Genomic DNA, 25,561 nt, shown 5'->3' on the forward strand with positions numbered 1-25,561 from the left:
AGTGCATCAAAACTGACTCTATTTCTGGACTCTGCGAGCTGCCAAACACTAAACTTACTTTCCCAGAGCAGTGGCTTCCTTTAGTGGAGATCAGACACCTTCTATTAATATACATTACGTACATATCTTCACCCATCGGAGCAAAAATGGGATCACTGTGAGTCACTGCCAAATCTATTTCAGCGGGAGGACAGATGCTGTAAACAAGACTGATCATTTCTTTAGATAATTATGAGCCTTATACTGTAGATGCCAATCTCAGATATGGTGGAGGTATGTAATGTCTTCATTTCTTTTGTGTCAGTCCTTTTGTGTCAATCGTTTTCAGGTTGAAAAAAAATCTGTGTGCCGTTTGAAAAGACATCTAGGGTTAGAAAGAAAACAGCAATTTAAGTTGTAAAATGATTGTGAAGGGAATAAGAAGCACTTCATTATTCTTATTTTACTTTTCCATTCTTTGCTTTTTGCGGGGAAGATTGGATTTCTTGAATGTGGTAAGAGGCCCCAACCAGATCCAGTTTGTGAGTCTCTTGCCCAATGTTGTGAAGGCCCTCATTGGATGTCTAAAGCAGGGGAGGAGGCGGTGGTGGTGCTGGAGGTCAAACTTCTGACCTTTGACATGAGGCTATAACTCTGCTAGGAGCCTCACTACATGCAGAGCAGTCATCAATCCACTGCATTGATAGTATCTGTTCGGCGCTGACTGTGGTTTTATAATGCGTGACCAAAGGCAGCTGTAAACAGCTGTAGCCCAGAGCTGCTGTGCTAAATGCAATATGACCCCATAGAACTTTCTACCTATATACTTTCAGGTTTAGAAAACAGGAGGAAAACATAAAACTGCTATTTATAGCTTTTCAAACATCAATGATTCATGCTGAATTCTTGCTATAAGCGCTTGCCAGCAGTATTCCTAATTCTAATATTTCCATTACACAAGCATCATTTTTATTTGCCCCTAGCCCTTCTCTTCCTGGATAAAGGATGAACACTTTGGGTGTTATTTATTATTTATCGTTTATTCCTTCTACTATTTGTGATCCAATAATGCCCTTTTCCCCAAGGAAAAATGAAATGAAAACTGTCCAACTCTTCAGAAATGTCCGTCAAGGTGCCCCTGAGAAATGACTATCAAGTACGTTGCACTGAAGCACAGTTGCGAACAGACATTTAGTTTAGTTTATTTTTTATCAGATTTGAATGTGTGGAAGGATATATATAGCACGTTTTTGCAATTTAAAAGCTCAGTGGATAGCTAGATGTTAAAAAAGCAAAGCAAGTGTCTTCTCTCCAAATCTAACCCTTGCCACCTCATTTATTGTAAAAACATGCCTCGTAATCCAAGTGAATCATAGTCGGGCGAAATTCCTCCATCTGCCACAGCTTAAAATCACTTCCACCTGGACAGAATAGAGGCGGTACTTTTAGTTTTTCCATTGCATAACTCTCCAGCTGCATTTTATTTGTTCCTCTAGAGAGGTAGAATTCTAGCAATTTCATGGCAGTTCTCCTTTCATTGAATGTTTATAAAGATGTATCTATTGAAAGCACTTTTTTCTGCTATATTCTGCCAGTGGGGATGTTTAGAAAAACCCAGTTTCACTATTTTTATGTAACGGTGAAACAAATCCTGGGGATGTGCATCCTCCCAAAGACCTGAAAACAGTATATGTAAATACGGTGTACATTCAATATCAAGTGTTTGTTTTTGACACCAGGAAAAGCAAGTTTTTCCTTTCAGACATCCTAGCAAAACATTCAGTTTAATTTAGAAAAATCTTGGACAGAGTAAAAAACGGGGGCACACTTCTGCTAATATAAATATTTGTATTTAAAAGCCGTAAGATTTGATATCATAATCTGCACCTGGTCTGGTTTTTGTCCTCCACAACCATAGCGCAAATCTCTTTGTTGTGTTTTAGTTTTTGGCTTGTTTAAACTGCAATATTACAAGGGGGAGCGGGACTTGTAAAATTAAGCCTCAAGATCTCACAAGTAGCCTGTTTGTTGGGCAGAAAACGGATATCCTGCTAAGGCAGACGGAAATATTGGCATGACGAGGGAGTCCAAACTCAGCACAATAGACAGTCTGAGGTTTTCCGTCCTGCGAAGTACTCTTGAAAAAATAGTTAAATATGAGCATGCGTTCACTTTAATTGATTAAGCATTTCAATGCTGTTGTGTGGTGCCACCATAGTTCAAAAAGAAGGATACCCTTAATCGTCCCACAGAGGGGAAATTGTACCTTATGCATTTAACCCATCCTAGTGTTAGGAGCAGTGGGCTGCCATGTGTACGGCACCCAGGGGAGCAGAGTAGGGAACGGTGCCTTGCTCAGGAACACTACGGTAGCACTTGGTCTTTCGGGGACTTGAACTGGTGACCTTCCAGTTCCCAGGTCAAGTCCCTATGGACTTTGCCACCATTGCCCTAATAAATATAAATATAAATATCTTTCGTCTCACTAAGGAAGACAAATTAACTGAAGAAGTAAATGCTCCCAACATGCCTGAAGTGATCAGTCTATTTTGTTATGCACAGTGTTGTACTGCTGGCCCAAAACTCCCTGCCCAGCTCTCATTAAGCTTGGCTGTGCTTCTTTCCTCTTAACACAACATTAACTCTGCTGCTGCTGCTGCTGCTGCTGCTGCTGCTGCTGCTGCTGCTGCTGCTGCTGCTGCTGCTGCTGCTGCTGCTGCTGCTGCTGCTGCTGCTGCTGGTGTTTGAGTTAAACTTGTGTAAGGGATCCTGCTCTTAGTTGGTTCAAATCACTGCACAAGCATACAGTACATAAACCAGAAATATTGCATATGTTTCAGGATCTTAGGGAAGCTTGTGTGAAAAGTCTCATCCCATTGATTACGGATAAGATCTGCTGTGAAGGTTTATAATGGAGTAAGTTCAGTAATCTGGGAGACTGAATTCTCCTTCAAGAAGTGTATAGGACCATCATCATTATTTGTCTTATTCATGCAGAATTTTCTGCTTGATATGGTTTAATATTTTGCTGTTACTGACTCTGACTCATTAGAGGTTTCTCTCATTTAACTTACGCTTCTGCTTCTTCTGTGTTGTGTTCATTGAGTTCAAATCTCAAGAAAAAGGGGAAATCCATTAAAAGTTATGAAATGGTGACAGTAACCTGGCAGGGCATGTATGTGTGCATGTATGTACTTCCTTTTATTTGCCTTTTGTTGTATATATGTGTGTCGGTGTGCACATCTATGTTTTCATAATGTAAACCAGTGTTCATATGACACACTTTGGTATCTGGTTCTCCACACAGGGACGGGTGATGGCCTCTGCATGCGTTCTTTACATACAGATATCTGTGCGGCCTGTCAGCTGCCCGACATGTGTGCTGCAAAGGGCAGGCGAGGCGCTAAATGACTTCCCCTGTCTTACCCACTTACCCACAACAAATCCGTCTGCCTCCCTGCTAACCTCGCACAGGGGCTGGGCCAGTGAGAAGCAGCGCAAACCGGCGTGAGCCAGTGCTGGGTGCTCCATCACCCCCCGCCTCCTCCTTCCTTCAACTTCTTCCTCCTGCATGTGCACAGACACACTCACACACTCACACACTCTCACACACAGACTTCCTCCTCTGTCGCCAAACATACTCTGAGCTCTAACTATCTCTATCGGCATACATACTGTAGCACAAGTAAAATGTATACCTATACAGGATTAGGGATTTAATCCTGGGAATAAATCTGGTTTATCTCTGTTTAGACTGAGATGAACCCAGAAAGCAGTGTCACACAGATACATAAGAAAAGTGTTTTTCCTGTTAGTAAACCATATTTAGTGGGGTTGGATTCTGTGTCGGTTCAGACTTTTTGGCGAATTTAAACTTTTTAAAAAAAATTTTATTGAATACAATGGTATCTGTTAATGGCATGATTTGAGTGGTCCAACTTTACAAGGCCGTTTCCTGTTGCTGGGGAACTGTGAGGTAATTTGGTTAGCCAACTTCCCATTAGTTTCTCACACAGTTCAAGGACACACTTGTAGCTGGACTTCTTTTCTGGAGTTAAAAAGGGAAAATATGAAAACTTCCCCAAAACATTCAGATGCCGTTACACTGTAAAAATACATGTAGCATTAGCAAATCTATCTATGTGAGTCAGTTCTTTCCTTTTTGCCGTATATTTTAACAGGATTGGTGCAGATTTATATCAATGATACATTTCCTTCCAATATACCAATAATACACACAAACTTTTTTAACACTAACTTTATCATTTCAGATAGATATCTTTTTAAAATAACATCATATAAATAGTAAGTTTGATGGCTTGGTTTGAAGATACTGTAAAATTGCATGGGGAATGTTTGTAGTTGTTTTAAACAGCATGTTTAAATGTACAGTAAAGAATTCTGTTTGATGTAGAGATGGTGGGGAGTGATCAGTCAGCCGCTGAGCTGAGAAACACAGGAAACACTTTTCAACTCTAACCATGCACGACCTGCATCACAGCAGATTTGTGTGTGTTTGAAGTGTGCGTCTGCCAGGAGCAATGGGGCGCGTGCAGCTGATTTGATCTCCACCTGCACTAAACACACAGGCAGCAGGTCGGTTGAAATGACTTGCAAAACTCATTGTAACAAAAGTGATGCTATGGAAAATGAGTGCCAAAAGATTTTTTTTATTCTGTAATAACATTTATGCAGTGGCTTGATTCTCGACCGTAATGCAATGTGTAATTATTATCATTTCAAATACATCCAAAAAAACAAACATGTATAATCGCTCCAGACAAATACGGGCTGCAGAGTTTGTCATGCCAGTCAGTTATACTGCCGGCTGTGACCTCTCACCCAGTGGCTGGATGTCGCAGTGTTATTACTGTCTTCCCCCTCACCTGGATTCCACCTCGCCACCTCAGTTTATAGGAAATGTTGATCCAATGGTATGAGACAGAGGCTGCCAATGTTTTGCATCATGGCATGATCTGTTTATAGTACTTAATCACAGGGATTTTAATAATTATCCTCAGTGGCTCAAGGGGTTAGCTCTGTCCCCTCATAACTTAAATTGCAGCCCTTTATTTCTGTTTTGAGATTGTATATTTCCCCCAAATTTTTAGCATTGCATATTTATCAGAATACCTGAATGTTGGATTTTTGTGACTTCTGACTCTCCTTGACAAAGTACATACAGTAACTGGCCTTCATGGTTCCTGATAAACTACACAGAGGCTGCCAAGTTATAGTCAATCATTTGGATTGTTAGCATGGAGAAGATGGTTGCCAGTTAAGCTTATCCCATTCATTTACATTTTTATGATGAAAAATAAAAAAAGTTTCTGTGTAATTTATTTGTTAGTATTTTTGACTTAACACAAATGTAGAAAAAGAGCCCAAAATCATGAACTGATACAAAGGCTACAAATAGTTTGGCCTCACTTTCAGACAGGAATGACGGGGGATTGCATGACCACTTTTCAACAATTAAAATAAACACAGGAAATTGTCTAAATTGACTCCTGAGTATACTTATAAGGAAATACACATACAGATTGGTGTGGTACATACAGGATAACATTTCATATTCAACTGAAAAAATAAATGTAGCCTCATGGAGGGCAGAACTCCTACCGCATACCAGACATGTAATATCTTTTAATATTATTTTTGCATAGCTGCTTTTATAGAAGATGAAAATCCTTCTCTCACTTTTTCCTAATATATTCATAGTCGACTTTTACGTGCCCTCCAACTGTGCGTCCCCTTCAATCCCAATAAGTATCTTTAATGATCAAAAACAACAACTGCAAAACTATTTTGAGAGTTGTAGCCTATAGGTTGAAAAAAACATGTGGAACACAGAATGCATTGTGGCTAATGTGCCATAAGGTTTTCACTGTCACAAACTTTTTAAAGAGCCTGTAAGTAGGCCAACTGTCAACCAAACTTCCACAAACAGGCAGATCTGAAACCTTTTTTTTTTTTTTGTTCTAGGTGTACTCTGTGTTTCATAAAGCCATTTAAACTTGTCTGCGGTCTACCGTTTAAAGGGCCATGGGTGATGTCACCAGTAGATAAGACGCTGTGGCATGTCAGGGGAAATCTAGCTCTGTCCTGATTGGCTGAGCAGCAACTTGTTTTCTTATTAAATGCGCTTGACAACAGCGCAGCCAATGAAAGGAGAGTGGTGGGTGGGGCCTGATGTTCCCAGCTGTCAGACCTGAGACACACACACACACACACACACGTTTTTAGTTTCATTTCCCCTTTGTTGTTGTGGTTAATGCTTGTAGCCAGTTTGCCCTGTGCTTTGGAAAGTTTTGCAGTTCACTATTTTGGTTTAAACATGTCAGTCTTGTGAAAACAAAAAGCAATTAATTCTTTGCCATAGAAAAACATCAGGAGAATTATGTAACCAGTTTATGATACATAAAAATACAAAAAGCGAAAGCAATGGGATCTATTGCAACTAAACATTACATACAAAGCAAATTAACTCCTTTATTTGTTGACATTTTAGCCCCTTGATGCTCTTTTTTGAGTAATTTACAAAGAGGTCAAGAGTAATATCCCTTAAAACATCACGATCACAAATTATACAGTCGGTCTGCATTAAAGGGGTCAGAAGTCAGAGCTGTATTTTGTTGCTGTCTGCCGCAGGCCAGTGTCATTAGAAAGCAATTCTGGTTTGTTGTTTCAAATAATTGTTGCTGAGAGGTGCAAACTCAACACATACATACTCTGGAAACATTATAAGGGTTGTTGTGGATGCAGCTATAGACAGTACACTGCATGGTTTTTTGTGTTTTAGTGTAAATATTTATTAAAATGGTTGGTTTGTCTGTTGAATGTAGGTGCAGATCCAAATCGGGCAATACATACACTAGCTTTAGATGACGTCAACTTTGTGAGATAGGGCAGTTGTGCTATGTTTTGATTCTTATCAATCTGCAATTGCATTCTAACAGGCAACCTTTCACACAGGACTGAACAAACACACACACATAGATAAAAACAAACACACACCAGTCCAAACAAGAGAAAACATTGCAGAGAGGCCTCCAACTCACTGGCACACAGTTAGTCACGCAACTCCATATGTCATTACACTTAAATGTTTGGGAGCCTCAGGCACAGAGGAAGCCTGTGTGTGTGTGTGTGTGTGTGTGTGTGTGTGTGTGTGTGTGTGTGTGTGTGTGTGTGCGTGCGTGCGTGCGTGCGTGCGTGCGTGCGTGCGTGCGTGCGTGCGTGCGTGTGAGAGAGACACTTAGTGACACCTGCGTCCATGTCAACCAAAGTCTTGCATAACAGTATAATCATTGCCACATCATATAACGCATAATTATGGCATTGTTATTTCTACCATTTAGTTTTAAATTCTAAACAAACTATACAGACTCTTCGCTCGCAGATCTGATCCAGTGTGTGTGGACAATTTTATTAACATGTTGTTGTTTTTTCAGGTCTGGTATCTCAGTTAGGCAATATAAAATATGCATTGTTGCTTTGCATTATCTTAATCAGTGGCCTTATGGATGTGGTGATACACTCCATATGGTCCTGATATGGACATTATTGCAACCATAATTTTTCTTTATCAGACCACCTCCTTATCCATGGTGACATACATGGATTACATTTATAAGTGGGATCTTTATGCATTCAAATGACAAATGTTATATTTTGAAGGAGAATATTTTTCATTGTTGCATCTTTAGTTTCAGAGATTTGTGAATCAACTCACCTGTTCCGGGGTTTCAAGTCTGCGCTTGCAGCTTTCCATGCTTTTCACTTGTGTTTTCTATTATCATGTGTTGCTTTATTATAATTCTGCTTCTTCTGCAGGGTTTGAAGGTGCAACACCAAACCTGAAAGCTTTTGTTTTCAGGGTGTTCTTAATGCTAATAAAGCTGTCAGAGCATGACAGGCCCACACTTTGTGTTCTATCTGCAGGTGGACAAGTTTGTTTTTATTTCTCCATTCATTAGAGGTAAGTCCACTTTTTTACTTGGGTGCCAGTTTTTGCTTTTTTCAAATCAGATATGATGCACAAAACGCGGTCTGTCTCAGAGGCATTCCTGTGCTTCATAGTTTCAGGTACAGGGAGTACTCATCCTGTTTCAGTACCATTGGTGGCATGACCTAATCAGTGTTGCTTTTATCATGACACACATACTCAAAGTGAAAAACACATGAGATAAGAAGAAAGAAGTATACAAAACAAACTTGCCTCTCATCCCTCTTTTTCTCTTCTTTACTTTTATTGATCACTGTCGTAACCCAAGTGTTGTGGTTTTATTATTTCTTTAACCTCTTTTCAAATACATAATTATGTTATATTTTTTGGATTCTCTCTCTCTTTCTTTTCAGAAAATAGGTAATAAAACGTGTGTATTTCATCAAAGAAAGAGCGACTTGTGGCTACTTCTTTGTGACCATGGAGAATGTGTCCATTCAAAATCTCCCGTCACACTAAATGTAGAAAAAACACAATTTTTGTTGCAAAAAATGAGTGAATTCAGCTTCCAAATAATCCTCCGGACATCCACCACAATTTAAATTGGTTATTTTTCCAGTGTTGTGTGTTAATGTGACCTGGGCCGGGGATTAAATCAGCTGAGTGACCTTGTGACTCTCCAGCTGGGCTTTTGGCAAGAGGAAAGGGAGGCTTTGGGTTGTCGGGGGAAACATCAGGGGTTGAATCTGTTTTCCCAGTTCTGTTTCCCCAAAATATTCCCCCCTGAGTTTCACTTTCAAGGACACAGATGTGCTATGACAGTGATATTAGTGTTCCTTTTTTATAACGGCTTATCTCTCACCGTGGAGTGCAAGAATTTAAAAAGGTTACTTTTTTTGAATGTAATTTTTTCTTTCTGTTTGATTTCAAAGAATATTGCTATCGGTAAATGACATGAGCGTTATATCAGTTGTCTGGCTAAAATGAAAATGAACTGCAACTTACACATTGTCCTTGTTTATGTTATCTGGATCCTGAAAAGTTGGGAAACCCCTTTCTAACCAGCATCTGTATTGCTGATTTTATATTGGTGTCATATGGTAATGTAAGCCACAGGCTTTTATTACACATTTAACAAAAGTCCACCGGAATGTTTGGGGAAATGACAATCACAAAAGATACTACAAAAATAAGAAGCAAAAGTCTTGAAGATGTATGAAAACTGTCTTCTGTAGTTCCTTAACATTACCAGAAAAGCCTCTCTCATAGTATGTGTGTGTTGGACACAAAGCAAGCTTAAGACTCTAAAACTTTCATTGTGTCTAAAGTTTAGAGGAAAAAATGTCCCCTTAGGTAGAAAATTAAAAACATTATCCTGTTAAAAAACACAAAATAAGTCCTTCCTTGTTGGTTCTCTCCCTTAACAAGAAAAATATCCTTTAGAGGTTCTCAAAGTGAGCCCAGGCTTCAGGATAACAGTTCAACAACGGCACGACCCGAGGGATGTGTGCATAAAGTATAAAAACGAGCACCATTGTTGTTGGTGTAAATATAAGAAAAAATATGTAAATGGTACCGTAAGTAGATGACACTCAAGTTATGAAAAGTGCAAGGTACAGATAGAAAGATGACTCCCTGTTTGCCAACACCTGGGCTTCAAAAGCAGGCACTTAGCCAAGAGAAGGAGAAAAACAAACCAGACAGGTTTCGGCTTTCCCTTCAATAAAAAACAAACAGGGAGAGAGTTGAGAGTGAGGGATGGAGGAATAGATGGACAGAGGGATACGGCGGGGTGAGGTTAAGGGGGAGTTGAGCCACAGTTTCAGCTCGGCATTCTCACCAGCTGAGAGAAAAGCCTTTTTTGTTGGCCTTCAACATGGGACCAGCAGGACTTCCTCTGAAGTAGCAGTTTGCTGTGAGCCTGTGGGTGTTGTTGGAGGGTTGTAAAGGCAAAGAAAGTGGTGGAGGTCCACAGCGTTGTCATCATGTGGGAGGAGGGCGGTTGTCCTCTGTTTAACCCCCTCTGTCAGTAGCGAAGAGGCTATAATTCTACTAAATCACATCCACTCTCCAAAAATCTGAGGCTGTTACAAGAGTAAATCTGCAAGTGCCGAAAGAAAAAGTAAGAGCGGGAAAAATGACAGTGCTTATATGTGTAAAAACATTTCCAAGCTTTCCATTGATCAAATATAATTATAAATCTACTTCCACTCCAAGATTGATTGGTTCTTTCTTGGCACGTTACACCTTTCTACCAGGTTTAATGAAGATAGGGTTAGTCGGTTTTCCATTTTCAGTCTGACAAACAAATGGACAAACCATTACAAAACATAACCTCCTTGGAAATTGTAATAATTTATATATGAACTTTGGTTGTATAAACACAAAAAGTAAGGAAATGTGTGTTTTGTAGCTTATCTCTTTGTTGTAACAATGTTGTAACAGGAGATTTGTCACATTTTTCATGGGCACAACCCACATACTCAGCTCTGCTGCTCATCCCACAAATGCATGTTCCTCACAAATGTACCACCATTTGAAAGATGTGAAAATAGGCTTTCCAATGGTGTAAGATGTATTGCCAAGAAGCATTGTTAAATCAAATAAATAATCTAGCATACACAAATTTCCTTACTTTTTGTGTTAAGTGTATATGCTACTATGCCTATAAGATTTGAAACAGAAACACTGTTTCCCATTCTAATGTTGCAGCAGTAGTACTTTAAAAACAGCCCTGCTTGCAGATCTCTGAAACTGTATCCTTTCCAGGGGGATGAGCTGAACAATAACAATTCACTCCTTCGTGGCATCACAGACTGTTGTTGTTACTCTCTCAGCCTGAAGCTTCATTTAAAAAAGATATACAAAAATAAGTTGTAAGAATACAAAGTATTTAATGAAAGGGAAAATCAAAGAATACATAGCAAATCTTGACACTTCCAGAAGCTGTATTTACACACAGAGTGGCTTTCAGCTGAATGCTAATATCAGTATGCTAACATGTCGATGTTTAGAAAAAATCATATCAATATTGACCATCCAAGCTAGTATGCTAACATTTAAATCATCAGTATCATACAAAGTACAGCTGATGCTGAATTTGAAATGATTTGTTCAGAGAAAAAACATTAGCTGTGTCGAAGAGCTGTCTTGAAATTGGCAAATATGTTTGTACATCAGTGATCTGGATCAAAGTCCACAGTGGCACCACAGAGACGGAATCATTTTACAGCTGTTCTTTTACAGCAGTGGCTCTGCATGCAGAGATACTGCAGGTTTTCTTATTAACCAGTCACTACAACAGACCCATAGCATTGATTTAACTCACTGGGTTAATGCATAATCCTCAGATAAGCATACTACTATTAGAATAGTCTCTAAGTAGGCCTACACAGTTCAATTGTAGATGGTGAAAACTGTGTAAAGTATTCATCAACCATTCCTCTTTATTCCTATTTGCATTGCTTTTATTTTTGAAAAACTGTCTGTGGAGACATCGATATCTCTTCAAATTAAGTGACACTGCCTGTGACTACAAAAGATGTGTGTGATGTAGAACTGCATGTTAATTTCACCGATAGCAGCAGTTAAGTACCTGAAATGAAAATGAGCAATAGTCTGCTATGTTGTGTTTACACTCACATAACTAATGCCAATTCAACAAAAGCAAGAGTAATCTCAGTCATAGTTAAGGTGATAACTTATGTAAATGTCCTATCTAACAAAATGAAATAAATTAAGACCTGGACTAGTTAATTGAAGGTTTCTATCAGGTCAGGATGCTTTCAATCCACCAAACCTGTTTATTTGTGAACCTCTGCAACACTGCATGAACTTGCTGACTACATATTTATCTAATCTCTGATAACAGGAGTAAGAAAGTAAATACATTTGACGTTTGACTTTTCTGGAAGGGATAAAAAAGCTATACTATACTACTTGAACTATTTCTTGTGTATAACCCCGTCTGGAAAGAAAATGAGTAGCACTTGAAGTAGTTTGCTTATCGGATGATTTTTTTATGTGCTTTCTTGCAACTGAAATGCATTTATTGTAAGTTGCTTTGGTTCAAAGCATTACATAAATGTTATATAATGGCTTAATGGTTGCTGATATAGGACTATTTTGTTAATCCACATAATATTGAAACCAAGCAAAAGGCAATGAATGTGGATCTTCCTCGCACCCAGTATTGATGTGTCCACTAATGAACGTAAACAAAGGTCTTGGTTTGAGTAAGCAAAGAAAAGTTAAAAAGACATAGCTGAACTCTTCCAAACTTCTCATATTTGCATAATCCTCTTAGCTTCATTTGTCTCCTTTTTAGTCTCCCACATCACTGCAATGCAGGCATAACATGTCACATATGTTGTATGTTGAAGACTCGGAGGACCTTTCCAAGAAGTAGGAAATCATCTGGAATCCATTTTGACCTTGTGTTTTCTGTTTCAAGAGCCCACTAAATCTTAGGGGTTTGTGCGAGCAGCTTTGCAGCTGTGTCATCGGCCTCTTCCATCTCCCAGGACTCATATTTTGATGGATCGATGTTTGAGCAGACCCTCATGTTTGGTTTTACATCTGGACTGAGATGCCGTACATTTCTGGTAAACAAACTTACAACTGGGAATATGTGTAGAATGACAAACACATTGGACAAATGAGATTCCAAAAAAGTAACACAACATGATACTAAACAGTTGACAACACATTGGCATTTTATTGGATCATAGAGATAATGTGGCAAATGAGTTGGAAAAAAGTTGAATGGTCAGACTAAACCAAAGCATTAGATAAAGCTTAACGTTTTCTGCAGGTTCATTGTCGGAGCATACCATTTCATATTACATATAATAAGTGGATACATTGTTAACATACTGGTTTGAAGCATATCTAAAATGTCCTATCTTGGTTTCATGTGTGCATGCAAATATTTGCTTACTAGAAATAAATAAAGTAAAGCTGAAGTTGTTAAAAAAGGCATTTGTTTTTTCAGGTATTTGTCCAAAAGCAGAAGTATAGTACATGGTTATTCATAAGTGTAAGAATAAACCTGTTATGTACCTCTGCGACCCTACATTTTTATTAATATTGCAATGAATAAACTGTTGATAAGGTCTTAATCCAGCCTGTGTTCACCTCCTCATGGCTCCTTCATTTCAGCGGATGTGGTTAATTTGGTAAAGCCTGTGTTTACTTCCTGTTGTGAAAATAAGCTGTGGTTACAGGACAAACAAGTCTTTTATGCTTTCAAACTCATATTTTGAAACCGCTGATTGGAATCAAGACGCACCATACATGTTCCCTGCTCACCCAAAGACTAAAAATAGAGTCTGTCGTTTTAAAATGAGAAAGAAAACGCAGGACATGTTTGACTTCAGGGCATGGACAGTGATACAGAAACCGTCTGCTTTCTCTTTCTTAACCACACTCTTTGTTCTCTCCTCCCTCCAGAAGGCTGTTTAAATTTCACACACCAGTCAACTCTATTGCTCTTGACAGCTGAGTTTATGACTTCAATGTATTCTACAAGGTGTAAACCACCTTTAGATAGTGCTCATAAAAAACAAGGTCAGTGAAAACGGCCCTAATGGGTTCTACTGTACAATTATACAGTTGCATAACAGTTACATTAAGCTAACATTAAAGAAGTGCAAAGGGCAGGACACCATAAAAGGCATTTTATCGCCGTAATATGAAACTGTAGTTCAACCTCTGAATGATGCAGGTACAGTTATGATCTTTGCATATATTCAAACTTGATGATTTATAAAAAGCATCAATAATGGCACTCTGCAATCAGCTACAATTAAATAAAATAACGCATTAGAAAGAGATTCAGAGATGATATACCTAAGCTATTCCCTGGAAACTTACCCATGTTTGGGCTTTGTCTGGTCTATCAGTCCAATCCAAATTCTTATCTGGTGTTGTTTTGTTTTTTTGGATCCCCTTAAGCTGCTGAATTATCGCAGCTATACTTCTGTTACTGTTATACTCAAATAAAAGCATCCTGAAGAACAGGCTGCAGCACACAAAAAAAGTTGTTTAAATACATTAAAGAATTCTTTGTTTCTTTGAAGGAAGTGTTTCCACTTCCTTTGCGGTAGATTGTTGGGTTCCCCAGGAGTCAATACTAGGACCTTTTTTGATGTGAAATTATGACCTTGTAAGGACGGAGATAAAAAAAAATGGAAAGGGCGCAAGAGGGTATAACATGCAACAGAGGGTCATAGGTAATACTCTAACCTGAGCCGCTGCAGTAAGGACTCAGCCTTGGTGTGAAACTTCTACCAGGTGAACTTACAACAACTAAGCATTTTGGTTGAGGTTTGAGAAATATGGTTGTGTTAGTGAAATATTAGTAAAACACTTATGAGTGTTTAACCAAAACAATGATCATTGCATGTTATGAGTACCCAGACATCAGCATGATAAAAGTTTTACCTACCGTATCTTTTATTGCCATGAGCAAATATTGGAAATGAAAACAAGTAATATCATTTTGTCTTTGAATTTTTTTCCGATTTCTCGGTAATAACTTTTTATGACTCGATTAGTCTTATCTTTTAGCAACTGGCCTGACCTGACATGATTCACACCTCTTTCATGCTTTCATCCAAAGAGGAACATGGCAGAAAAACTGATAGAGACAGGGACATTGTCAGTAAACGTGTGACCAGAGCTTTAATAAAACAGGTGACATGTATGCACACTGAACCTCTCATAACTTCCCCGCAGAACTTCACGGTGACACAATAATGACATTTTCCCAGGCAAGTGCACAGCCGCACATAGACGCGTAAATACTGAGTCATGAGTCAAGGATGCAACCACCAATCCCCCCTTGTCCCGATATTACACCACCTCATCTCACGTGAGCCAATGGGAGAATTGTAACACACCTTAGTGTTACCTCTATGACTGCCTGTGGTCAGATAACAAACACAAAAATACAAGCTTATATGCTTTTTCTCAACAAAGTATGACGTTCTGTGCTTGATAAAATAGTTCTGTAGGTTTATATTTATATATACATATATATATATATATATATATATATATATATACTGTATATATATATTACACAACTTTCAGTCCTTGTTGTTTGTGTTATTGAATGTTCTCCCTCTTTTTGTCAGAACTATGTTTATTTATGTTCTAAGTTTTCTGCCACATTAAGTGCCATGATAGCCAGTAAAACTGTCATTTTTGTGAAATACAGAAAGTGCTTGCTTTCTGTTTACTGCTGTAGACAAGTTAACCAAAAGTGAAACTGGGAATGGATGCCTGTCGCTGTTGACAAAAGTGGGAAGAATGTGGGTATACATTGATGGGATTCATTTCCTGGTTAAGTGCAGCTTTTAGGAAGAAACACTGTGTATGCCAAACAAGTTGCCTACTTGTGGGAAACAGCAAAGACCACCAACATTCATCGGTAAAACAAGAGGATAGCTCCTTAACCTATTTGTGAATAAAATAATAATGGTTTTAGCAGTGTATGAAATTCGGCCAAAATAGGAGCTAGACCACAGGGCTAGTAACTTTCAAAAGTTACTAGCCCTGGTGTAAAGTTACTAGACCAAGCAAATCAATGTATGTCGTAGGCACGCGCATCACGTTTTCACATCATACACCACAATTTTCATAATAATAATAATAAAAAAAGCGATTTGGCGGACTTTCAGCTCAGAAAAGATAAAATTGGACATTATTGTTATTTTGTATTTGTGTTTTCAGCTATTTTTGGCATGATTGTATTATCAGTATACTTTAGGCTGGGATAAGTGACAGCGCTTTACATTTTCTTCAAAGAAAAAACACAGCAGATTACAAACAATAATTTATTAAAGTAGAACAACAGACTGAGAACAAGGGACATGAACAATATTAGCAGTGGATCAAACGATCAACATCAGTTCATTTAGGCAAAATGGTAATACAAACCGTAATACTTGCTGTAATAGCAGTAGTAATTGGTCTACAACAGACTACCACAATCATTCCTCATCCTCACCAACAAGACCTCTATCTTCCATCTCACCATCGTCAGAATCTACATTATCCTCCATGTCTGTAAACCAGTCTGAGTCATCAGAGTTTATCTCATTGGTTTCAGCTTCAACTACTGCACCCCCAGCAGCTTCAGCAACCATTTGAGCACCATCCACTCCGTCAACTCCATCAATCTCTTCCTGCACTTGTTTGGCTCCCTCCAAAGCTGCCATTCTGCCTTTCTTTCTTCCCTCCATGAAGTTGGGTCTGCGATTGTGGTTTTGATTCCACTGGTGAATGGCAGATGATGGATCAAAATCCTTTGTAGGTTCTGAGTGCAGCTGAATTGTCATGAGCATTGTCATGGTGGTAGCCTTCAGTCTATTCCTGTACTGGGACTTGGTAATCTTCATTTGAGAGAATCCTCTCTCACACTCAGAGGTGGCGGCAGGGAGTGATAAGACCAGATCAATTACATGCAGGATATTTGGAAACGTGCTCTTGTAAAGCTCAAACACAGATGGCCAGGACATGGAGTGAATCTTGTTCCCCTGGTTTTCGTACAATGCTTGTTTGAGGGAGGTCCACTCTGCTTCGATTGCACTTACATCTACTCCAACATTGTCGAAGTGCTCCCTGTAGTGGTCGATAATCACTCCAATGAAGTCATCCCCAAAATCATCTTCATGCTCCTGAGGCCATGACTGCATGTCCGCTATTTTTGTAGCTTTGAGGACTTCACCTCCCATGTCACTGAATCTCCGGGCTAGTGAACCAACCAATGCCTCAACGACCTTCTCAATCTGGCCTGAAGAGTGGTCTACCCCTGTTAGGGTCTGACCTTCAAAGGAGTTACAGTCTCCCTGCTGGAGTTTCCGCTGCTCAGGTCCTGCCCTGAAATAGTGAAACCAGCACCAAAACCATCACCACCAAAAATAAAGGCATAAAACAGTTGTGATTTACAAAAGAACCAGCAATAGCAAAGAGCATTTACGTAAATAAGCAAGTGGTTAAACAACTAATTAGAGCAGGAAATGACTTCATGATTTAATGAGCAATGTATCTATATTACCGGTCCTTGAATTTGTTGATGCTGGTCATTGTGGCCTTCAGTGCTTCATGTACATGATAGGTACAAACTTCTCTCTGCTGCAGCGTCTTCGACAGTTTGGAGAGAACGGCCAGAATGTCACTTAGGAAGTGGGCAAAAGTCATGGCATCTTTGGAGCGCAGCGTTTTCAGGAGACCTTTTGCCTTTGCTTGCATACCACTAGCTGTCCTGGTGGTGGCAACCTGCAATTCATTTAATATTTTTTTTAATTTCAATTTACAAAAATGTATTTCAATATGTTGCCACAGTGGATATCAGATGATATCATTCATGCAACAGAAAATTCATCGGGCTGTTAATAACATGTTATTATTATCAAATGTCTTGACTGAGATGAAGAACAATTGCACGGTAACCACGCAACATGTTTTGCAGTGCTGTGTGGGTATGGCTAACCCAGCGCGTTCCTCCAACTCGGACAGGCCAGATCTTGGAGATGTTGGTGGTACTGAAAGCTGCCTTCAAACCAGCGGCCTGTTTAGGGATCCTGTAAAGCTTGTACAGAGCATCCAGGAGGACATAGACTTTGATGAACAAAGAGGCTTGTTTCATGGCTTCTTTGAAGGCCAATTCCACCCTATGGGCCATGCACTGCACCATCAGTATGTCTCCACTGATTCTTTCCCGCATGAGAGCGATCACCCCAGCCTTTTTCCCGGTGTTGACAGCCGCCCCATCGCCAGCAAATCCCACAATCTTCTTCATCATTTCTTCCTTTGGGATCCCCGGGAGCTTTACAGCTTGCATTATAGCATCATAGATGCCATTGGCATCTGGTTTGTCACACTGTACAAGTCCAAGGAAATTGCAGTGAGTCTTGCCATCCACTGCAAAGTGCAAGTAAACAATCTCTTGTTCAGTGGCAGAGACATCTGTTGATCCGTCGGACATTATTGTGATAAACTTAGCACTCTTTACCTTGTCTTCAATTGCTAGACGGGTGATTTCGGCTATAGCAACCAAAAACTCCTTACAGCTCTTTTCATTTCTGTAGGTGCTGCCGAGATCCAGGCCCTTCTTCTCATCCATCTCACACATCCATTTGAAATCAGAAACTGGTCTGCAGTGCATGGCAAGGGCGTGGGCATTTATGAAGAGTATCTTGAGCTTCTGAAATACTTTAGTATTCAAAGTCTCAATGGTCTTCTCGGCTATGCTCTCACCTTTCTTCTTATTCCTGGCCTCATACTTCTCCTGGGCTTCCTTGTGGCCGTCAGATCGTTGGTGACAGACTAAAGTGTCATGCTTCAGGTTTTGACACCCTTTGACAAAGGAACCTTGACTTCGCTTTCTGAAGATATCCCTCTGTTGTCGGGTTTCAGCATGGGGGCCGTATACAGTTTGACATGGCAGGCAGAATAAAGTTTCACTTTCGTCCACAATCAACCAAGGAAATTCTGCTTTCCATGCAGGCACTACACTTCGTTTCCTTTTAGTGGCATCGTATGCCTTATTCACTTCCTTTAAATCCATTTTCTTTTTCTTTTCAGGTGGTTGGTTAGGCGTGAGACCACACCACTGACGGAGCATGATTTTGCTTTGTTATTGTCAACCTCTCTTGCACAGCATCTATAAGATTGATTGTGAACATGTATTTATTCATTCTTTATACAGTACATTTAATGCTAGTTCTGATTATATTACTACTATTACTCACAGACTTGCAGTCAGGGGAGGCAGAGGAGGCAGAGCTAAATGTGGTATAGGGCCAAGCCCTTGGACTACTAAACTTGTTGACTTGTTATAGTCATTTTTTTTTCTATAGGCCTATTATTATTATTATGGTGGGTGTATGGAGTTTGGAGTTTTTTTGTATAATAATCTGCGAAATCCCTAAGACAAACCTTAAATAAAATCAAAAGTGAATAGGGCCATTACTAGATCAACTGCAGTGAAAACGCAGAAGGGAGGCAAACACAGTAGCTAGCTCTGCCTCAATGAGGGGGACGTGCGAGAGCGCACCAGTCGGGGTTATGCTTGTTCTGCCGTTGATCTGAGCTACGTTATGAGGCTACGTTATGTCTTTGACGTTTATGACCTTGTTCGTCAAAATGGCAGATTTTATAGTGATTAAGATAGGCCTACTCGTAAATCTGACTGAAAGTGGAAGTGTCTGCCTCGCCAGCCACGAACCTCACCGTATGTCACTGCTAGATCTAACATCTCCTCATTGACATCTCCATCCATTTTTTATGTTTTACAAATGATTTAAAAGTGCTAGTTATACAAATCACCCAACATTTAACAGTGTACACGATTAGCATTCAGGCAAACTCATTACAAATATACTCCTGTGTGACCTTAACTTCTAAAACCAAGATTATGTTCACCGTAAAATGACGTGGCTTACCTATAAGATTGAACGCTAACTTTATTACATGTTATCGTGGGCAACACACAGCATGAACCCTACGGGTTATCAGAAGGGACAAAAACATTTGAATAAACAAATTATTAAGACACGAATGCAGCGTGTGCGAAATAAGACCAATCTTATGTTGTGCAAGAGAGGTTTACAATAGCAAAAATAGGTTCGCGATGACGGCCGTAATGCTTGTAATAGCTATTACATTACTTTGCACGGAGCGTCTGACGCTCCGTGCAAAGGGGCTGTAAAATTGCCAGACACACGGGCAGGCAAGTGCATAGAGTTACTAGCCCGGTAAGAAAGTTACTAGACCCGGGCTTGCGGGCGTGTCGTTATTTCGAACCCTGGTTTTAGGCATAAATAAATTAAACCCAAATCAGATCAAAGTGAAGGCTTTATGTCTTGGTTAAACGACTGAGGTTCTTCCTCTAGGTCACTGCTGCCTGTAAATAGGTTTACTGTGGGAAAGGACGCTGTAAGGAGACACAGGGGAGGGACAGGAGCATCACTTGGGATTCAAACTAGTGTAGAAACCATGAATAGCATTCCTTGACTTGAGGCAAATACGTATGTTAACATTTTACTTTTATTTTGAATGTTATAAGGCATGTGTCTAATGCGTTTATAAAAACATAACCAGCTTTACTTATCTGTGAAAAGGTGAGTTCTAAATTGGATCGCTGCTTTGACTGCAACCAGTCTGTTTGAACACAGTCAAAGTGACCAGAAACCTTTACACTTAAACATTTACATTGAGCTTAAGCTCTGAAATGACCAGTGTCTTTAAGTGCTCTGCGTTTTAGGATCGTGTTGAGGAAACATGGCTAGATGAGAATGCTTACATATAGAGACAGTATGTTAGGGCAGTATGAGTGCTGTTCTCTCACCAGCAGTGGAGTGCGCTTGAATTGCTAAAATGGCCTGAAAAACAGGCATGAAACTGTCACTATATATATAGGGAGAAGAAGAAATACAACACTGAATCCTACTCTCACTCCCATGCTTCTTTTTTTCCCAAATCCCCAGACTTGACCTTAGCACATGTTTGGCTCTTTTCCTAAATATTGACAGCAACAACAACTCTGTTTACATGGGGTTCTTCCCTTGATTAGTCTTTGTTTTACTTACCCATAAAGTATGACGTCAAAACCCAGGATAGTCCTTCCTCCCAAGGGACCATCATAAGAGGATGAGCTGTGAGAAGTAAACAAACGCGAAAAAGAAATCAAGGAGAGATAGCTATTGTGTTCACTTTGTCAGATGTGTATTATAACTTTTAGAGTTGGCGTGGAAATAAAATAAAGTTGACCACAAATGAACCCCCTGTGGGATACTAAAGTCAAAAGGATGAAATCAAATAAACATGACTGTATTTCCTTCTTTGTGCTGTACACAGACCAAGTAAAAACTTCCTCTTTCCATAAACTACAGAGGCAAGAAATGTATAGACTAACACCATCAAAGACATGAATAATCTGAAAATCAGAGACAAGTTTTATATTCTTTACCTTTTATTCCTCCAAGGAAAGTCAACTGAGATAGACAGCAACTCTACATAGCTACATATATATCTATCTTCTGACAGTCTACAGTATATTTCCATATCTGCACTACATGGACCCATCCCTTAACTGGGTGACACTGTTTTGTTTGGTTCTGTATGTGCAGTGTTGCAAAATATACATACATTTATTGTTAAGTGCAGTTATTGTTAATTTCAGCAGGAAATCGAGCTGATTGTATATAATGAAAATGTTCCATGCTTTATAATTGGCTTATATGAATGGTATGCATGAATAATACTGTCTATACCGATGACTACTTTGACCATTCATCTTATTGACCTATAAACGTATGACAGGAATACCACAACAACTGCTGTTTCTTGACAAAATTGAGACGTCAACAAGAAACAAAGGAAAGTCTGTCTTTTCTTACTTAAAATTGGTTTAAAAACAAACTCTGCTGCTCTTTGTCATCTCTTGTTGACTGCATGCAGGACAGCTTAAAATCAACCCCAAACGTCTCAACCAACCGAAGCTCATTGTGTTTCTCTGCTGGGAGTTACACCTCTCTCAGCAGATCAGATAACTCCAAACAAGAGCCTATCATGGAGGTGCAGCAACAAGTCTGAGACAGGCCGAATCAAATTACACTCACAATAACATTTAAATTTTAGTCCTTTAGCTGACACCTTTATCCAGGGATATTGGCAGCATGTGCCGAAGTACAGTAGGCTTCCTCTACTACAGTAAAACTGCACTGTAGAAAAGCAAAAGTAGGGAGGTCAAAGGTCAGAGAAAAAGGGGCCTTGTGAAATGGATGTGAGAAAGGAGTTCATGGAAAAGAGATACAACTAGAGCAGAGAGAAGAGAGGAAAGAATGTGTTTTATAGTAATCATACTGAATAGATAGTGAGAACGTTTTCTGCCTAAAAGAGAGTACGAACACTCTTTGAACACTTTTCATTCAACAGGAAATTTGAAGTGCTCTATATTTATGTAACTAAATTAAAGAAAAAACATCTTGAAATGCATTAAATGATTGAACAAGCAAATACAATTTAATAGAGATTGTGATTGTGTATTCAGATCATTTTAAAGACCCTTGTGAAAATCCATCTTAAATCTTGGGGTATGCAGGACATGACAAGCCGTGATTTAATTAAGTAAAAGAAACAATAATGCACAGTTAAGGCAGGGGAAAGTGCAATGTATCCTATGGACCTACAAACACCAGGGCTTATGTTATCATTGCAATTTCGCTAGCAATCATGGAAAGTGAAATAGCGATGACAAATAGTCAGGTGCCTATATGAGAGGGGATTTTTCTTCCATTGTCAAAGCAGAATTGTTTTACTTTTTGTTATACTTCAGTCTTTCATCTTAACCTCAGTTTAGTTTCAATTTAGTTTCTTTAGCTATAACTGTTTGAGTTTTTATATTTCAGCTTCAGTTTTTAGATCCTATTTTAGTTTATAGTTTTCTCACATGCCAGTCTTTCCACATACTTTGCTGTCACCTTTGACCACAACATGTGTTTGCTCACACACAGCAGAATCAAAATGCACTCAGGCAGTAATGAGGATTAACAAGCTGATACAGGCACTGCTGAATACGTAACTTGTTGATGACAGAATTAAACTCTCCCCGGATACAGACTGAAATTATAATTATTGGGCTGATTTCAGATACTAATGTTCTTCCTGAATAAGATGACACATTCAGTTATGTAAAAACAAACTCACCCCTCCAGAAAAGCAAGGCTCCGTGTAAAGTATAGGTTTGTTTATATGTGTTACAGATGATATTTGGTATCCAAAGATCTGACTCTTGAATGACATCAGAAAAATACTATTGGCCTTGTAGTTTTCAGTAGCAAAGATCTTCATCTGCTTAGTTGCTTTCAGTCAGCTTTCATTTTAAACTCATCAAAAAAGATCATCTCTACTTTTTCAACATTATCCAGGATATCTGAGACCGAACACTGCCACACCCCCATTTCTGCTTTAAGAATATTTACGTTTGATGTTTGCATGTGTGGGACATACTGTTCTCTGCGCCCTGTGAAGCAGGATGATTGGGCAACACGTTAAAGTCAAAACGCACTTGTCTCATAAGATTACCCCCGCCATTGTTTTTCTGCTTTGCAGCTCTGAGAGAGCTATGTGCTAATCTTACGCTCTTTCCAAGAAAAGTACATTCCTGAAAGTTGCTTTCATGGTTGTCACATTATGGAGGAGAAAGTTTCTCCCTGCAGCAATGGCAGGCAGCCAGCTCTCGGTACAAAACAACCCGGCCACGTGTTCCGTCGCATGAGAGGGGAAATCACTTGCATATGCCTTCTACGTAAATAACACAGTGGGAATACATTTGCACCATCAGACACATATTTGGTTTATCTCATTTTTCTCACATCTTCAATGTTATAAGTAGATGAATTATGTTAAGAGTGTTTGTATAATATGCTGTTAGTTAATCCTAAAACAAGAGTATATTCCTGAATCCCAGTCAAAATGTGTGTAGATTCCCCCTGCTCTGTAACAACAACACACCAGAAATAAATAAATTGTACAAAATCTTTCCCCTCATCGATGAAGAAACACGGCTGCAGTAATTCACTTTCAAAGAGAATGTAGACAGTGTCTTAATATATACCGTCTCGATCACAGGTGCTACTATGAAATCAAAACTGCTCCAAATGTTTGTCTTAATTACTCACCAGGTGTTGATTTCAATTATCATGGCACTGATATCAGAACCTTTTGTTTTTGTCTCTTATTAACTTCAAGCTGCAGCTTGTTATACCTGAACATACAGAAGATTGATTTATTTGAAAGAATCCATTACCATGCATTTTGGGCTCTGTGTTGTGTCTCCATTGTACTGAGGAAGATTCACAAACAAAGAGCACCACAGAGCCCTCAAACAAAGAGAGACCGATCATAAGCAACAAGTAGATCTTGTTGAACCCTGAATCACAAGCGTGGGAGGAGCAGTCATATACAAAGCTGTTCTTTTTGAATGTTTTCGAGGGATGTTTTTTGTATGTAGTATTTTTCTCCCTTCAGAGTATTCTTAGGAGCAGCTTTGCGTGCAGCTCTCCGCTGTCTGCTCTGTGACCCCTCTGAAGTTACACTGATTTCCATGAAGCCTTGAAAGGGAGGGGAGCTGCAAGCCGATCCCCCCATCCCTTTAGAGTCAACAAGGCGTTGATCTGAACGAGAACAGACGTCCTGATGTCAGAGCGCCTGTACATCTAGTACTGAGCGCCATGTGGGCGTCACATGGCCAAGAGTGACTTTTCACAGGTCAATTTGTTATTGATGACAAAAATATATTGAACCATAATTCAGTTATGAAAACCTCTTTTATTACACTCAAAGCACGGAACATTTTAGAGCAGGGGGGGGGGGTGCTGATATGTGTAAAACAAAACATCTGCAGACTCTTAGTTTTGTCAAACAGGAAAGAATGATGTGGTACATTGCATAAAAACATCTGATCAAAACAAAACTCTGTCCTTGAACAATACTTTCATCAGAACATGTTCAAACCATGTTGCCATCACTTGATGGTTTTGTCTTTGGCCCGAATATTTTGCTTGTTAAATTTAAACAGATAAAACTTGCTTGCTGTACTTTACTCTGAAGCTATGCTATGAATAACTTATGCAAAAACAGAAGTCCACTTGTCAGCCCTAAAGACAAAACACAACTTTATTTGGCCATGGATGAGTCTTCACATTCAAACTCCGAACAAACTCCCTGCGTTCCCCTTCAACACAACGCATAACAAAGCCTTATGATATGGCCTCCCATTCAGATGCCTTGGCGCTGCGGGGAAAAGTCACTTTGGCTTGTTTTTGTTTGTCTGTCACCGTTCACTCCAGGCTTCATCTCATCTCTTTGGAATGTGAGGCGATATTGATTTTAAACGTAAGAAGAAAAAAACCTTTAAATGCCTTACTTCATCACAGCAGCCTCGACGAGTCTTCTCTGCCTAAACGTGACCTGATTTGATATATGTTATATTCAGTTGTATCTACAAAATAAACTGGTAATGGTGGTGCAAAATGGAACCTAAATAAAGCTGGACTGATGCCATTTTAAAACATTGCAGCTGTAAAGGATTACACAGCTCCGTTACAAGATGAAAGAGGAAGTTTGGTATCAAAAGTCCGTCACCGACCACAAAGTGTGGTGCACTGTAGACAATATGCAAAAACACCTAACCATTGATACTATGTTTTGCATCTTTCTAACATAAAAAACAATCAGATTCTTAAAATGAGAAGTTTTAGTAGCAAATAGCAAGGTGTGGAAAATAGGTACATTTGGTATTTATATTATATTTGAATCACTGTTATATACAAACATTTTCTTCCAAAGACTCCCAAAGCAATATTTTATGTGAAGTGTATCTCTGTGTTTAATGAGCTTCAAATCTCTGCTTCAGAGCTTTAAATCTAATTATATCAGTATCAAGCTACTTTAAGAATAAAGCCAACTAAATGTGATTATTTTGCACTTATTGTTAAAGTCTGACTAATAATATTAACGTTTCATGGGTGGCAACATCAATGATATATCTCGATGAAACAGCCAGTCAGCAAAACTACATCCTGAATTGTGTTGAAGATAAAGATGTTGACTATTATGCCA

At 39.2% G+C, this 25,561-nt stretch overlaps 1 protein-coding gene and 1 long non-coding RNA gene across 2 annotated transcripts; both read right to left on the reverse strand.

Annotated features, from left to right (window-relative positions):
- Window positions 1-4,833: 4,833 nt before the first annotated feature.
- On the reverse strand, window positions 4,834-22,818 carry LOC134869277 (uncharacterized). The gene is made up of 3 exons (XR_010166395.1): window positions 22,646-22,818; window positions 20,527-20,592; window positions 4,834-6,190 (listed from the first exon to the last, which is right to left on the reverse strand). It is a non-coding gene; the product is annotated as an uncharacterized LOC134869277 (long non-coding RNA).
- Window positions 15,755-17,392, reverse strand: LOC134870217 (zinc finger protein 862-like). The gene is made up of 2 exons (XM_063892301.1): window positions 16,992-17,392; window positions 15,755-16,813 (listed from the first exon to the last, which is right to left on the reverse strand). Exons 1-2 carry the CDS (start codon window positions 17,183-17,185, stop codon window positions 15,925-15,927), a joined length of 1,083 nt encoding a protein of 360 aa, XP_063748371.1. The 5' UTR covers window positions 17,186-17,392; the 3' UTR covers window positions 15,755-15,924.
- Window positions 22,819-25,561: the final 2,743 nt, after the last annotated feature.

Source organism: Eleginops maclovinus, chromosome 9 (genome assembly GCF_036324505.1).
Source record: "Eleginops maclovinus isolate JMC-PN-2008 ecotype Puerto Natales chromosome 9, JC_Emac_rtc_rv5, whole genome shotgun sequence".
Classification (NCBI taxonomy): Eukaryota; Metazoa; Chordata; class Actinopteri; order Perciformes; family Eleginopidae; genus Eleginops; species Eleginops maclovinus.